We start from the raw sequence: 16623 nt of genomic DNA on the forward strand, positions 1-16623 counted from the left end.
GCCCAATATACTGAATGAGAAATGCAAAGTCCCAGGTGAATTAAATCTGCAATCCTGTCTATTTGTGCTGGTTTGGAGCTTGAGAGTGCTAGGACGACAAATGGTACAAGGCAGTGCTGTTGCTACTGGTGATTACCTGAAGAATTAATGATTGGGAGACTGTAACACAACATTTGTATACCTTCAGAATGCAGGTCTGATGAATCCAGTGAGTGCAGAATCTGATGGCTATTTGTTTGTTGAATTTTTTTATTTAATAATTTTTTGTTGATTTTCACAGTAGAAGCACAGAAAACAGACTTCTAAATGTCAAGCTATGCAAATATATTGTATCATTGCAGAAGTCACAAATTGCCTTCAGGGACAAACATAGGGGGGGGGGCAGTGGTTACCAAGACTTGGGTAAAACACTGAGTACCAATGAGCATGGGCAATAAAATAAGGGAATATTACTATTTAAATATTAGATGCAAGAATTCTGATTAAGTTGGTTCCACAATCTTTAAATATAAACAAACGGGGGATAGTAGGTGTAGAAGGAAAGAAAGCAGAGAAGAGGGGGGTTGTAAGGAAGGGAAGGAATAGAAAAAGTAAACCTGTAAAAAAAATATTTGACAAGAGGGGGGAGTAGGGGAGATCAGGGAAAACGTGGGGGAAGAGGACAGTGTCAGGCCACAGAATGTAAAACCGGTGGACACGCCCTTGAGCTAGAAGAATTTGGCTAAAGCCACTAGGAATGAATTTGGGACACCAGGGTTGCCAGATGGTCAAAACTTTTTATTCATTTTGTCTGTCAATTTTGCCTCGAGTTTCTCATGTAACATGACTATGTTAGTTCTTTTTTTTTTTTTCAGTCAAGGAGAGGGTAGATGATTTGTCTTTCACAATTTTTTGTTTGGTCGCTAGTAAGGACATAGAGGAGGAGTTTAGAGCTGTTTTTGGTAAGACCTGAAGGTCCAAGATTCAATAGCACACGTTGGGCCAAAAAACGGATCAAATTCCAGGAGTTCAGAGAATAACTGAAACCGTTTTAGCCAAAATTGTTGTGCTATAGGACATGTCCACCATATATGGAAAAAGGTTCCTATCTGACCACACCCCCTGAAACATATCAGTTGATAGCCAGGTACCCAGTGGGCAACCCTGGAGAGCACCAAGTTCCAATGTGCCACTTCTCACTTCATCAGCTCGCACCAGACAGCCATGCAAGACCTTCACCTATCATGGCAGAGATACAGTGTGATAGCATATTCATGAGCTCAGAATATGCTTTTATGCCACACTGCTGGTCTGGAATGCTGTAGGTAACAAGAACAAATAACACAGTGCCATATTCTGCCATTTTACTTAATACTTATATTTAAGTTTTTGGCAGAAGTTGATGATTTAAACCACCTGAAAAGTACCAGTATATTTCTTATATCTAATGGCCATTAAGAGGGAGTCCCACTCTCCTTGTTGGATTTCATATTTATTTTATGTATTAAAGACTGAAACAGGAGCAGGAGGAAAACACAAACGTGGGCATGGACAACCCCATCCAGCAGCAGAACAAGAATAAGGTTTGAAATTATTCAAGCAAAAAAATCACTCATCGGTCTCAACTAGGACTGAAATATTACTTTTGGTGGGGAAATGTTTTTCTTACCTGCCCAATGATTTGTTCTTATTCAAGACCAATTGTGTGATTTGCAATTCTATGCTGCACTAACAGCCAGGCTTGGCTTAGCATGATTATATTTCAAATGTTTAGCTGTGTTCTTGGAGTTCCCACTTCAATCGTTATCTGCAAAAATACCTACAGTAATGATGCTTTTATATCATGTACCTATTTTGTGTTTAATAACTTCATATCATTTTCCTGTTTAGGTGTTGCTGCAAGAGAGACTGCATTGGCTTTGAAAACTTTGGCACAGGCAGCTAGAGGGGTTGCAGCTTCCACCAGTGATCCACAAGCTGCCAGTGACATGCTGGACTCGGCCAGAGATGTGATGGATGGGTCAGCTAAACTAATCCAGGAAGCGAAGCAAGCTCTTGTGGCTCCAGGGGATGCAGAGGTTCAACAAAGGCTGGCCCAGGTCAGTCACAAAAAAAATAATCAGAAATGCGTAGTAATGTATGCTGCTTTTACAGTTTATCAACATAAAGGTATGCAAAATTACAGTAACGGACCTTAATTTGCATGCTATGCAACTATAAATCACTCTTCTTGTTCACTGAGGGACACAAGAAATCATTTACCTTCAGTTTATACTGGCGTTTGCAGGAGGATTGGATGCTGGAAAACAACCTATAGGCCAGCCCAAAATAATCCCACCTGCTACAAGCATGCTTAATTTTTTTGCTGGTGAGCGAAGGTGATGGACATTTTTTCTTCAGCTCTGCTGTGTAAATGACTAACCTGATTTTTCTTGCACCATTTTTACTCTTTAACATTTTTCTTCAATAATACTCTTTTCTTCACTGCTACACTGCTTCTAATTGCAACTATCTGGGACAATTGTCCTCACCCTGGGCTTTTGGTATGCTGCACTACGACTGCGGTGACAGTCTACTGTACCTGATGACCACAGCTCTACCAATGGCTTTAGTGTTTCTTGTAGCGTTTCTACTGATGCAGCTGATGTCTGCAGCTTGAAATCTTGTTTTTCTCTGCTCCTGTTGTCTATCCCATCTTTGGAGTCTTTCTTAGCTCATTTGGGTGTGTCTGGTTCCTCTGTCCTCTCAATTGAGGTTATCACAGAGGCCATGAGCGCGGTGTATGCCTCCGGTTTCTGTATCTGATCTGTCTGTGGTTTGAGACAGCCTCTGAAACTGTGTGATTCTAGTTTTCTCCAGTCTTTACCTGATGAGCTTGCCTCCAAGGATTCATAGTCTTCTGTTTTAAATAATAATAAATATATCCTACATCTTCTGCCATAAATTACTCCCAAATTATGAGACCTTGTGAGTTCTTAATTGATGTGGTATGCACCATTCAAACAAGAGAATCTGCCTGTTTCTACCAGTGATATTTCTAGTCTGGATCCTGTAAAGGCCCTAAGACCTAAGTGCACCCACGATTGTAAGTATTCCTCTACAGAGATTCTAAATACACTCTCAAAATGTTTGTTCCACAAAGTGCTTATTAGCCTTGTACTCATTTGAAGACTTTAAATAAAAAAAAAAGTGGGCAGTGAGCCACCTTAACATCGTGCCCATCATACTGGTGAAGGATGCACTCATTTCTAAGGACCTAACTGATAAATGGTTGGAAGCCCTCTCTAAGACTTTGTTCTTGCTGGCAGGTCCTGGTTTTGACTCCATTTTAGCTGTGAACTTGCTTTGCCAGACTTCTGGGTGGCTGGTAAATGCTCCCTAAAAGAGATCTTGCCACTGCTGTTGTCATAGAATATTCACATGAAATGGTGGTAGCTTTAAGCCAAAGTTGTGACTGTCTGCTGGACATTTCCCATCTTATCCCCCGCATTGGTCTCCTGTTGCACATGCAAAGGAAACGAAGAACCTGTATCTAAAGAACATCTGATATGCAAGGCCTTCCGAGGGTCAACATAATTTTGGATCTTCTCTGGATACCATTATCAAGGATGCTACTGGAGGCAAGAGTACCAATCTTCCTCAACAGATGTAGACTAAGGAACAGACTGCAAGTCTCCCACTTCATATCTGTCCCATAACCCCACCTGAGCTCGCCTCTCAGTCCACCTGCAAGGTCTAGGGTTGAAAGTCAACCAAATCCTCAGACAAACCTTCCTCAACATGAAGGTGCACCCCAATTATTCAGAGTGGGAGGGTTTTTGTTAACTTTAGTAGACAAATGGAACAGTGCATCTGATGTCTGGGTGCGAAAGGTTGTCTCCAAGGGCTTCCCCCTCTGGCCTTGTGCATTAAGGGGTAATTTCTCCAGTTTCTGTTGAAGAATGTTTTTAGTGATCCTACTTGTACCTGTTCACCGTTTCCAAACTCAAAGGGTACTTCCTCTTCATCTTGGATTTAAAAGAACTGAATGGCCGTTTTTGAGCTCATAAATTTTGTAGGGAATCTAACAGATCTATCTTTACCTCTGTACACCAACGAGAGTTTCTAGTTTCAGCAGACATGTACCGATGTCCCCATCTTTCCAGTACATCAGTCTTTCTTACGCTTTGCTGTAGGACCCTTACAATTCCAAATTGTGGACATGGCCCTTCAGATAGTAGTCAGTACCTCGGATGTTCAAGAAGGGGCTCAGTGTTCTTGTGAAATCCCCATTGTTGGAAACTTAGTAGATCTTTTGTTGAGAGAACACTTGGCACAGACATTGTCTAACATGGCTCTGACTGCGCAGACATTACAACAGTTCGGATGGATCCTGAACATCAGAAATCAATGCTGCAACTGATTCATTGTTTCGAGTGTCTGTATCTATTCCTGGATTGGATACACTTTAGGCCAGTGGTTTCACCCACTGGAGAAATTTCAGACTCTCCAATCTCAGCTTCAAGCTTTCCAGTACAGGAGTCATCAGACTTTCTACTTTTTCATGAGAGCCTTGGGTCTCTTGGTAGCCTTCTTGATGGAAGTCTCATTTGCCCTATTAAACTTCAGACCTCTACAACTCAACATTTTGTCATTGCTGGACATGTCAGTCAGGTACCTGAACAGAGTGAAATGTTTCGCTCTGAGAACAAGGTTTTCCCTGGCCTGGTGGATCAAGAATCTGGATCTGGAATTGGGGATGTCCTTTCTTTCCTGTCTTTTGGAAGATCCTCATGACAGATGCCAGCCTGTTGACCTGGGGAGGAGTCTTGGACATCCTGTCAGTGCAGTGGACTTGATCATCTTAGGTGTCTGGTCTCCCAATCAATATCCTGTATCTTTGGGTGATTAGGATGTCTTTGCAGTATTGTACTTCTCTTGTGACGTACTATCTTATTGTTATTTAGTCAGACAACGCCATGATGGTGGTGTGTATCAGTCATCAGGGAGGGACCTTGATGTTTTACAGACGTAGGAGAAGTTGTACTTGGGAAACCACCATCTTAACCCATTAGAGAAATTCCTTTCTTTATACTCACCCACAAAGTGGTATTCATTATAACTATCGCCTCTGCAAGGTGAAGTCTGCACTGGTGACCTTGATCCTGCAAAGATCATTTCTGGTTTTGCATAGGGACCATGTGGGGGGTGAAGACCGGGGCTTTATTCCCACCTAAGATAGCTTCACCTCAACCAGGATATCTTTCCTCTGTCCCTCCTGTCCAGTGTCAGTTTACCAAAATGAAATTTCCCTCCAATATTAGGCTATAACTCACCTCAATGGCCAAAAATTTCGGTCCTGCAAAATTTTTTGTAGAGTACCACAAGGCACACTATGGAGACAGTTGGAGTACAACAAGCCCTGTAATTGGTGTCAGTGGCTGTTTTCAAACCCCCAGAATCGTTGTCAGTAGATAGAATAATAACACTTAGCATTGGTGTCGGCATCAATAATAATATACCCTAGTATTCGTGTCAGAGACTGCAAAAATAACCCCCAGCATTGGTGTCAGTGACTGCAGTTATAGCATCCAGCATTGAGGTCATTCAGCGCAATAATAATCCCCAGTGTTGGTGCTCAATTTCAGTCCTATTTAAAGGATAGGGTTACTTTTAGTAACATGTTACAGCTGTATTTAGGGTGTAACGTGTTACTATTAAAGTGTTACATTAAAATCAGTCTGTATATGTATACTAAACCCACAACAGTAAAATCAGTCTGTATATGCAGTAAAGCATGCTTGTTATATTTACTGTTTAACCTAAGGGATTAATCATCTGCATTGTGTAAAAAAAGGCTGTTTGATCCTGTGTTCTCCTCTGATCCTCCCAATCTTCCACAGAGCCTTGGGGGAACGCTGCACATGCTCAGTTTGGTGTGTATTGCTAGAGTTTTTTGTTTTTTTTCTGGGAGGGTGCATGTGATCAGCACAGGGCCATTTGACACTGTCCAGACAGAGGGTCAGGGGTCTTGCAGCCTCATAGGACAATATGGGAGAATGAAAACTCCTACAAGCTTTAACCAAACACTGATGGTAGTCGCTAGACTACTCTTACTGCTGATGAAAAAAGGTATTTAGCAGTTTATATTTACTAAAACGGTTGCATTTCCGTGTTCTGTGTACTGTGGGAGACCAGATACAGTGAATGCAGGGTCCTGGGTTTAGGAACACCTTAAGCACCCCCCTTGCCTCCCTCACTCCCTGCCACTGTGACAGACAGACTTGTAGTTTTAATGAACTGAGGGTACTGATCAGCATGCTTGTAGTTGGTTTATTCTTCCTGTACCAAGCCTGTACTGACTGTGCATGAGCCTGACATTGCATTTGTGATCTGCTGATTCTCTAATTGCATTGAGCATGTATGTATATGATAGATATATATATATATATATATATATATATATATATATATATATATATATATATAAAATGTCAGGTTTCTGTGATGTAAACAAGTGAGGCAAAGGTGAATCATTTCATAACTTTTTAATATGACCTATAAACTGTACAACTCAGTTGAACAACAAACTGAAAACTTTGGGGGGGGGGGGGAATAAAAACTAAAATAATATGGTTGCATAAGTGTGCACACCCTTAATACTTTGACTGCTGTAATAAAATCAAAAGGTGCTTCAACAGTCTTTTTGGGTATGAGTCTATCAGCATGGCGCAGCTTGACTTGGCAATATTTGCCCACTCTTCTTTGCAAAAACACTCCAAATCTGTCAGATTGCGAGGGCATCTCCTGTGAACAGCCCTCTTCAGATCCCCCCACAGATTTTCAATCGGATTCAGGTCTGGGCTCTGGCTGGGCCATTCTAAAACTTTAATCATCTTCTGGTGAAAACATTCCTTTGTTGATTTGGATGTATGCTTTGGGTCGTTGTCACGCTGAAAGATGAAGTTTCTCTTCATGTTTAGCTTTATAGCAGAAGCCCGAAGGTTTTGTGCCAATATTGACTGGTATTCGGAACTCTTCATAATTATCTCTACCTTGAATAAGGCCCCTGTGCCAGCTGAAGAAAAACAGCCCCAAAGCATGATGCCGCCACCACCATGCTTCACAGTGGGTATGATGTTCTTTTGGTGATGTGCAGTGTTGTTATTGTGCCAAACATATCTTTTGGAATTATGGCCAAAAAGTTCAACCTTGGTTTCATTAGACCATAACACATTTTCCCACATGCTTTTGAGAGACTTCAGGTGTGTTTTTGCAAAATTTAGCCAGGCTTGTATGTTTTTGTTAGTAAGAAAAGGATTCTATCTTGCCACTCTACCCCATAGCCTAGACATGAAGAATACAGGAGATTGTTGTCACATGTACCACACAGCCAGTACTTGCCAGATATTCCTGAAGCTCCTTTAATGTTGCTGTAGGCCTCTTGGCAGCCTCCCTGACCAGTTTTCTTTTTGTCTTTTCATCAATTTTGGGGGGACGTCCAGTTGTTGGTAATGTCGCTGTTGTGCCATATTTTCTGCACTTGATTAAGACTGAAATTCTTTTGTACCCTTCTCCTGACTGATACCTTTTAAAAATGAGATCCCTCTAAAGCTTTGGAAGCTCTCTGCGGACCATGGCTTTTGCTGTAGGATGCGACTAAGCAAATGTCAGGAAAGACCTACTAGAGCAGTTGAACTTTATTTGGGATTAATCAGAGGCACTTTGAGGCAGGTGTGTACCGACTCCTATTTAACATGAGTTTGAATGTGATTGCCTAATTGTGAACACGGCTACATCCCCAGTTATAAGAGGGTGTGCACACTTCTGCCACATTATTATAGTTTTTTTATTTTTACTCACCCCCAGTTAAAAGATTTCAGTTTGCTTTCAATTGAGTTGTACAGTTTATAGGTCACATTAGAGGTGGAAAAAGTTCTGAAATTATTTAGCGTCGTCTCATTTTTTTACATTACAGAAACATGACATTTTTACAGGGGTGTGCAGGCTTTTTATATCCTGTGTGTGTGGGTGTATACACATACGCACACGCACACACACACACGAGGCCAAGGATTGCTGCACTTAAAACAATTTTTTTAGGTATATTCATATACAAATTGCATATCATTCCAGTTCAACTGTTTCGGGCTGTAAAGCTTGTGCCCTTTTTCAGGTTGGAACAAACAAATGTGTGCTTGTACATGCAAAATCATATGCTTAAAGTGATTCCATTACACTAATCCGGACTTCCGGCCTTGGGCGAAAGTAAACAAGTGTTTTGTTTTTGCTTTTTTTGTTAAAGCAAAAGAAAAATTTTTTTTTTTTTTTTTTTTTTTTTTTAGCTTTTAAAGGTAAAGGATAGATTTGGGGTCTTTTTTGACCCCGGATCTCTCCATAAAGAGGATCTTTCATCCTTGTTTCTATTAAAAGGCATGTTTACATGCCTTGTAGTAGTAATAAAAGTAATTAAAAAAATTAAAGGGACACTGTAAAAATTAAATGAAATAAGAATTTTTTTTTTTAAAGCACCTCCATGCTCACATGCAGAATCAAAAGCATACGCAAGTCGCGAACGCATATGTAAATGGTGCTCCCACCACACTTGAGGTATCGTCACGACAGAGCAATAATTGTAGCGCTAAACCTCCTCTCTAACTCTAAACAGGTAACCTCTAAAAAAAAAAAAAAAAAATTGAAAGCATCGCCTATGGAGATTTTTAAGTACAGTAGTTTGTCGCCATTCCATGAGCTTGCGCAATTTTAAAGCGTGACATGTTGGGTATCTATTTACTTTCATATTTTACAAAAAAATTGGGGTATATATTGTGTTTGTTTTTTTGTTTTTTAAATTCATTAAAGTGTATTTTTTCCAAAAAACTTGCGTTTAAAAAAACTGCTTTGCAAATACCATGTCACATAAAAAAATTGCAAGTATCTCTACTAAAAAAATATTTATAATTTTTGGGGGTTATAAGTTATTTTCTAGCAAAAAATACAGATTTAAACTTGTAAACAAAAAGTGCCAGAAAAGGCTTGGTCTTTAAGTGGTTAACTTAGCCTTTAACACCCCCTTCTCCCACCATTGTTTGTGGAAGTGTTTTTAAACCCCCCACCCCCTACCTTACTGGTAGTTGGTGGCACTGTTTTTTTGTTTTGTGTTTTTTATATAACCCACCCTTGTAGTTGGTTGCAATGCAGTGTACTCCCTTCCAGCATTGGTGATCACTTACCTGATCACACGCTCTCATGCTGTTCCGCTGTCCTTGAGGCCAGAACATGTACTGTGAGGCGGAGATAACTCTGTTTCAAAATACAGTCTGTTTCGGTTTCAGGTGCTGGAATGCACAGAGTGTTGGTGCCAAGACATATAGCAAGCCTCACATAGAGAGCCAGTAAGCTTTGTGCTGGGCACCTGTAGTCTAAACAATCAGGTTTTCCTAAGTAGATCTGTGAGTGCTTCTTGGGCATTTTGGCATCAATCATGCGTTTTCCAGATTTGCAGGGCTGCCACCTGGGCTTCTGCTAAAGTATTCTCTGCGTTCTACCAGGTAGATGATGCGGCCTCAGCTGATGCCAGCATTGGGGTGCTGTTTGAGCTGCAGGCAATCTCAACTTCTCTACTTTTGGACGTCCCAAAGGTGAATGACTTTACATGCCTCAATGGACTAGAAAGACATTTTTTTTCTTGGGAGTACATTGATCTGCTTTGCTACTAAACTGAGGAATGCTAGTAGTAGGAGAGGCTGTCGTGGGCCTACAGTGTTTTTTGTTTTTTTTTTTGCCAATCATTAATCCTTTATCCAGTGTAACTTGAAGGTAAATAGTTTCCTGTGTCCTAAAATGGACTTCAAGAAAAATATTTTATGGTGGTTGGTAACAAAAAACTGTTGTGTTTTCTTTTGATAAAATTCTAACTGTCCTTTTGAAGGTGGCCAAAGCTGTATCTCACTCACTGAATAACTGTGTAAATTGCCTTCCTGGGCAAAAGGATGTGGACATGGCCTTGAAGAGCATTGGAGAGTCTAGCAAAAAGCTTTTGGTGGATTCAGTAAGTTTTGTAGCACACTGGCTAAATGATACAATTGTTAAAATACTTGATCAATGTGATATAGTCCTCCTCTGTACGTTGCCCCTGCACTCTCTGTAATGTTTCTCTTGCAATTCATTTACTGTATGTGTTACGCAGAGGTTTTTGGCTTTAAATTTGTGGAATACTGTATATGCCCAAAAAAAAAGTACAGAATAAACAAGAATCTATATTTAGACAGTTTTATGAGCATTTGTCCACCTACAGGGGGTGAGTCTATTCCCTGAATTTACTTTAAAGGACAAGTGTACTCTGAGTAAAAATTTTACTAATCCTTCCTCCTTAGCCCCCTAACCTAGGAACCACCCTTTGTTTTTGTGTGTTTTGCAATGAACTGAATTTCAAGAAGAAACAATGCAGATATATAAACCTTTTTAGGGATCCTTTGCTTATTTTTTTCTAAAAGGTGCCTTGTGTTAGAGCCTTCTGGTAAAATTACTTTTTGGGTAAAAAAAAAAAAGACACTCAGCAGCATTAAGCAAAGATACATCACAAAGCAAGCACAATGTCTCTGATTTTCTGTCCTCATTTTACTAGTCTAGGAATGCTGCAATTCCAGTACTGCTTGCAGATAACCTTTTCTTCATGGTTGCTTCTGTATACTGCTGTTCATTTTAATGTAGTGTGGGCCTGCGTTCATTTTAAAAATAACAGAGATGTGTTTTTAACTGTCTACTTAGCTTCCCCCAAGTACCAAGTCTTTCCAGGAGGCACAGAGTGAACTAAATCAGGCAGCGGAGGACCTTAACCAGGCTGCTGGAGAAGTGGTCCATGCTTCCCGTGGCCAGAGTGGGGAGCTGGCAGCTGCTTCTGGAAAATTCAGTGACGATTTTGATGAGTTCCTCGATGCAGGTCTTGAAATGGCTGGACAGACACAGGTACGAATTGTCAGCAATACAACTGTAAGTTACTGCTCGATTCAAAAGAATAGACTGTCTTTACTTAACATTTACCTTAAAACAATGTAATGGTGTGAATCCAGTCTTGCAGAAAAAAACAAAAACACTTGTGAACAGGAAAGTTTTTTTTACTGCAAAAGAGACATGCATACTACAAGAGTGCCAAAACACCTGCTAAAAAAAAAAAAAAAAATGCTGTGTAATGCCCCACACCCAAAAAGGCCCTGGCGCTTCTGTGGTGGACATAGGGCAGTGCATTCAACTGAATGGCTGCCCTATTCAGGATGTGCAAAGTGTAAATGGGGCCTTAATCTGGATGTAACAAGTTGCTAAAGCTAGAGTTGGCCTTTAATATTGTGAATTTATTTTGTTAATTGCATATTTAAGACAAGTATGGGGTTTTGTTCTTTTCAAGTACCATACTTACCTCGGATCGATGCTTCATCTCTCCCCCGCCTGCTCTAACGCTGAGAACCGAGCAATCAAATAGCGCCGATCGCTCGGTTCTCAGGGCTCCCTGAGCAGATAGCTGATGACTATCAGTCACTGGCTCTCTGCTCTGCCACCCCTTTACTGGATCGCTGGGCTGTGGAGGGGGCGGGAGCGACAAGCTCAGGCTCTCAGTGGCTCACTGAGAGGCTTAGCCAGGTGCCGGTCCAGGCTTGTGGGTGGATCTCAACGTCATTGTCACGATATTGCCCGAACCTGGCCAAGCTCTGTGACATCAGCCAGCAGCAGGCTTCAAAACAGGTCGTAGGAGTACAGAACGAACTGCAGTCCTGTGATCTACAAGAGAAGTACAGCCAAAGCTAATTTGTGTTGATACAGATATTTAAAACCTGAAAAAACTTGCGCAGTAGAACAGGGATATTTTGTATAATCAAATAGTGTAATATTATTTAAGTAACTTATTTTTGGTGACCGCACACTTCCAGCAGTGTAAATTACTGAAGACGGGAGTTCAGTGAGAGAGGTTAGTGTCTGGGCTCCATGCTGGCAGTCCTGTCTTCAGTAATTTACACTGCTGGAAGTGGGTGGTCACCAAAAATAAGTTAAATAGTATTACGCTATTGGAGCTCTCTTTTATATGGTCCACCTCCTGTTCTTGGCTGGCTTGGATATCCCACTGCGAGGGGGATTACATCGAAGGATTCACCTACCATCAGAGTGTCCCAGAGGCTTCCTGGCTTCCTAAACCCTGTTTTCTACATTTTGGACTTTTTTATATCGACCATAAGGATTCACTCTTGGCACAGACAAGGAATTGTTTATTGTTTTAGCATTGTTTTTTTACATTGGGATGTTTTTTTTATACACTAAGTGTATCATATCACATTTAGGGTTGAGTTTTTTTCATAATTTCTTTAAGATTAGCGCAATTTTTTTATTTAAAGTTATACTGCATCAGCAAGATCTCTCCCAAAAAAAAAAAAGATTTCAAAACAGGCTGGGCCATCAAGATGTGCTGTTCAAGCTCTCTTAAGAAGCGGAAAGAAACATGCAACATTGAGGACCTTAGACGCAGTGGTCGCCCGAGTAAACTTAATGCAAGCTTGAAAGACACCTCATGCTTGCTTCCCTTTGACATCCAAAGGATGTCCACCACAAAACTAGTGCAAACCAGTAGGACCCAGGTACGCCCATCTACTGTCTGGCTAGAAGTGGTCTTCATGGAAGAATTGTGGCCAAAAAGCCATACCCCCGATATGGAAATAAGGCTAAGCAGCTCAAGAATGCACAACCGGATAGGAACTAGAGTGCAGAAAAATGGCAGCAGGTGCTCTGAACTGATGAATCAAAATTTGAAATGTTTGGCTGTAGCAGGAGGCAGTTTGTGTGCCAAAGGGCTGGAGAGCAGTGTAATAATAATTTCAGGTAACAGGGAAGTATAGTGGAGGTTCCTTGCAAGTTTGGGGCTGCATTTCTGCAAAAGGAGTTGGTGATTTGGTCATGATTGTGTCCTCAATGCTGAGAAATACCAGCAGCTACTTATCGATCGTGCCATACCATCAAGGAGGTGTGTGATTAGCCCCAAATTTATTCTGAAGCAGGACAACACACAGTCAGTGTCATTAAGAACTATCTTCAACGTAAAGAAGAACAAGGAGTCCTGGAAAGTGATGGTTTGGCCCCCACAGAGCCCTGATCTCAACATTGAGTCTGTCTGGGTTACATGAAGAGACCGAAGGATTTGAGGCAGCCTACAGCCATGGCCAAAAATTTTGAGAACTACACAAGTATTAGTTTTCACAATGTGCTGTCTCAGATTTTATGATGGCAGTTTGCATATACTCCAGAATGTTATGAAGAGTGATCAGATAAATTGCAATTAATTGCAAAGTCCTTTTTTGCCATGAAAATTAACTTAATCCCATAAAAAAAAAAAATTCCACTGCATTTGTGAAAAAAAGGTTTCAGGGTGCCCAAGAAAGTCCAGCAAGCGCCAGGACCGTCTCGTACAGTTGATTCAGCTGCAGGATCGGAGCACAGGTGTGAGTGTGTCTGCACACACAGTGAGGCGAAGACTTTTGGAGGATGGCCTGGTGTCAAGAAGGGCAGCAAAGCAGCCGCTTCTCTCCAGAAAAAATATCAGGGACAGACTGATATTCTACAAAAGGTACAGGGATTGGACTGCTGAGGACTGGGGTAAAGTCATTTACTCTGAATCCCCTTTCCGATTGTTTGGGGCATCCAGATAAAACTTTGTCTGGAGAAGAAAAGGTGAGCGCTACCTTCAGTCCTGTGTCATGCCAACAGTAAAGCATCCTGAGATCATTTATGTGTGGGGTTGCTTCTCAGCCAAGGGCGTGGGCTCACTCACAATTTTGCCTAAGAACACAGCCATGAATGAAGAATCGTACAAAAACATCTTCTGGGGGCAACTTCTCCCAACCATCCAAGAATAGTTTGGTGACCAACAATTCCTTTTCCAGCATGATGGAGCACCTTGCCATGAGGCAAAAGTGATAAATAATGCAGCGTACACACGACCGGACTTTCCGGTAGACTAGGTCCGACGGTCATCCCGATGGACTTCCGGCGGACTTCCAACGGACTTTCTGGACGGACTTGCCTACACAAGACCGAAATTCCAGCAGACTATGTCCGCCAGTCTTCCCAACGGAGTTGCGGCAGACTTTCAGAATAAACGGACCCACACAGACAAGTCCGTTCATTTTGAACGTGACTCGGGTACAACGGGAATAGATAAGGAAATCACTTTCGCCGCTTTTATTGGCGAGATTGACACCTTGCAGGCCCTGTCGCAAGGTATACCAGGCCCTTAGGTCTGGTATAGATTTTATGGGGAACCCGCTAAGCCTAAAAAACGGCGTGGGGATACCCCCAAAATCCATACCAGACCCTTATCTGAGCACGCAGCCCGGCCGGTCAGGAAAGGGGGTGGGGATGAGCGAGCCCCCCCCCCCGAACCATACCAGGCCGCATGCCCTCATGGGGTGGGTGCTTTGGGGAAGGGGGGCGCTCTGCGGCCCCCCCACCCCAAAGCACCTTGTCCCCATGTTGATGAGGACAAGAGCCTCTTCCCGGCAATCCTGGCCATTGGTTTTCGGGTCTGCGGGCGGGGGGGCTTATCGGAATCCGGGAGCCCCCTTTAATAAGGGGGCCCCCAGATCCCAGCCCCCCACCCTATGTGAATGAGTATGGGGTACATCGTACCCCTACCAATTCACCTAGGGGAAAAAAGCGTAAAAAAAAACACAGTACACAGGTTTTTATTAGGCAGCTCCGGGGGTCTTCTTCCGACTTCCGACGCTCTCTCCGGCCTCGTCTCCTGGTGTTCGGCCTCTTCTCCCGCTGTCTGGTTCTTCTGCCGGGCTCCTCCGCTATCTTCTGCCGGGCACCTCCGCTATCTTCTGCCACTCTTGCTAGCGGTGGCCCGGTCTTCTGCGTTGCCTTCTTCCGATGTTGACACGACGCTGTTTCCCGCTGTAATGCTGTGTGGATGGTGCGTAATGACTTATATAGGCATGGAGCGGGGTTCACCGGGTGATGTCATCCGATGACCCCGCCCCCTTATGACGTCACAGTCCCGGGTAATGCTGGGACTGTGACGTCATAAGGGGGCGGGGTCATCATATTGACTCATGCATAAACTTAGTGTAATTGTCAATAAAAGTCTTTAACACTTATGAAATGCTTGTAATTATACTTTAGTATACCATAGTAACATCTGACAAAAACTCTTAAACTTTTGGCCACAGCTGTACATCCACAGTGGTTAGTTCTCTAAGATGTTTGGAACAACCTACCTGCCGAGCTCCTTCAAAAACTGTGTGCAAGTGTACCTAGAAGAATTGATGCTGTTTTGAAGGCAAAGGGTGGTCACACCAAATATTGATTTGGTTTTCTTCAGTTCATTTACTTTACATTTAGTTAGTTGATAGAAAATAAACTATTAATACTTCTATTTATGAAATCCATTTTTTTTCTTTTATTTAGAAGGGGGAGCTGTATAGAGTTGGCCTTTAAGAGATGATGATTTTTTTTAATTCCATATATACATTATTAACCACTTAAGGACTGACCCACTTACATTTACTGTGGCAGGGCGGCCGTTTAGCGCAAAATCACGTATAGGTATGTGATTTTTTTTTTTCTTCGGCACCGGGGTTTGCACGCGCCCTCCACCGGAGCCCCGCTCCTCCTGTGATTGGACACAACGGAAGCCAATCAGCAGGTTCAGCAGACGTGATCGTTCTGGGGAGAGGCAGAATGGCGATCTGCCTATGTAAACAAGACAGATCGCCGTTCTGCCAGATAGGAAAATGGAGATCTTGGTTTTTCTGCTGAGCAGAAACACGGATCTCTGTTTTCCTTTAGTGAATGCACATTCCCCACAGTTAGAAAGCACTCATAGGAAACGCAATTAACCCTTTGATCGCCCCTGGTGTTAACCCCTTCCCTGCCAGTGTCATTAGTACAATAACGGTGCATTTTTTTTTTAGCACTGATCACTGTATTATTGTCACTTGTCCCCAAAAAGTGTCAAGTGTCCGATCTGTCCGCCGCAGTGTCGCAGTCCCGCTAAAAACCGCTGATCGCCACCATTACTAGTAAATAAATATTTCTTAAAAATATCCCATAGTTTATAGATGCTATAACTTTTGCACAAACCAATCCATATATGCTTTTTGGGATTTTTTTTACCAACAATATGTAGCAGAATACATATTGGCTTAAATTAATGAAGAAATTAGATTTTTTTTCATTTATTTTTTATGGGGAGCGTTTTATAGCCGAAAGCAAAAAATATTGTTTTTTTGTTTGTTTTTTTGTTTATAGCACAAAAAATAAAGACCACAGAGGTGATCAAATACCACCAAAAGAAACAAAGAAAGCTCTATTTGTGGGAAAAAAAGGACATTATTTTTATTTGGGTACAGTGTCGCACGGCCGTGCAATTGTCAGTTAAAGTAACACAGTGCCGTATTGCGAAATGGCCTGGTCGGGAAGGGGGTAAAACCTTCAGGAGCTGAAGTGGTTAAGACAGAAACTATGTTATACAATTAAGACAACAGTCAGTTGAATTTTCTTGTACACATGGAGAGATGTTGAAATCGACATCATGATACATGATCAATGATTTGTTTGTAATTAATAAAGCTTTATGGTGATAGCAGACATTGAGGTGACTAAGCTACCAAAGAAGAATGA

The 16623-nt window shown here is 41.9% G+C and overlaps 1 protein-coding gene across 2 annotated transcripts in view; it reads left to right on the forward strand.

Annotated features, from left to right (window-relative positions):
• Positions 1-16623, forward strand: part of TLN2 (talin 2) — a 398203-nt gene that overhangs the window by 301900 nt on the left and 79680 nt on the right. For both annotated transcript variants that reach the window (XM_073619119.1, XM_073619120.1), the window contains exons 28-30: positions 1870-2078; positions 9890-10009; positions 10729-10926. In XM_073619119.1, the coding sequence (XP_073475220.1) occupies positions 1870-2078; positions 9890-10009; positions 10729-10926 (527 nt within the window). The remainder of the gene's footprint in view (positions 1-1869; positions 2079-9889; positions 10010-10728; positions 10927-16623) is intronic.

The sequence above is a fragment of the Aquarana catesbeiana genome, linkage group LG03 (assembly GCF_042186555.1).
Source record: "Aquarana catesbeiana isolate 2022-GZ linkage group LG03, ASM4218655v1, whole genome shotgun sequence".
NCBI classification, from domain to species: Eukaryota; Metazoa; Chordata; class Amphibia; order Anura; family Ranidae; genus Aquarana; species Aquarana catesbeiana.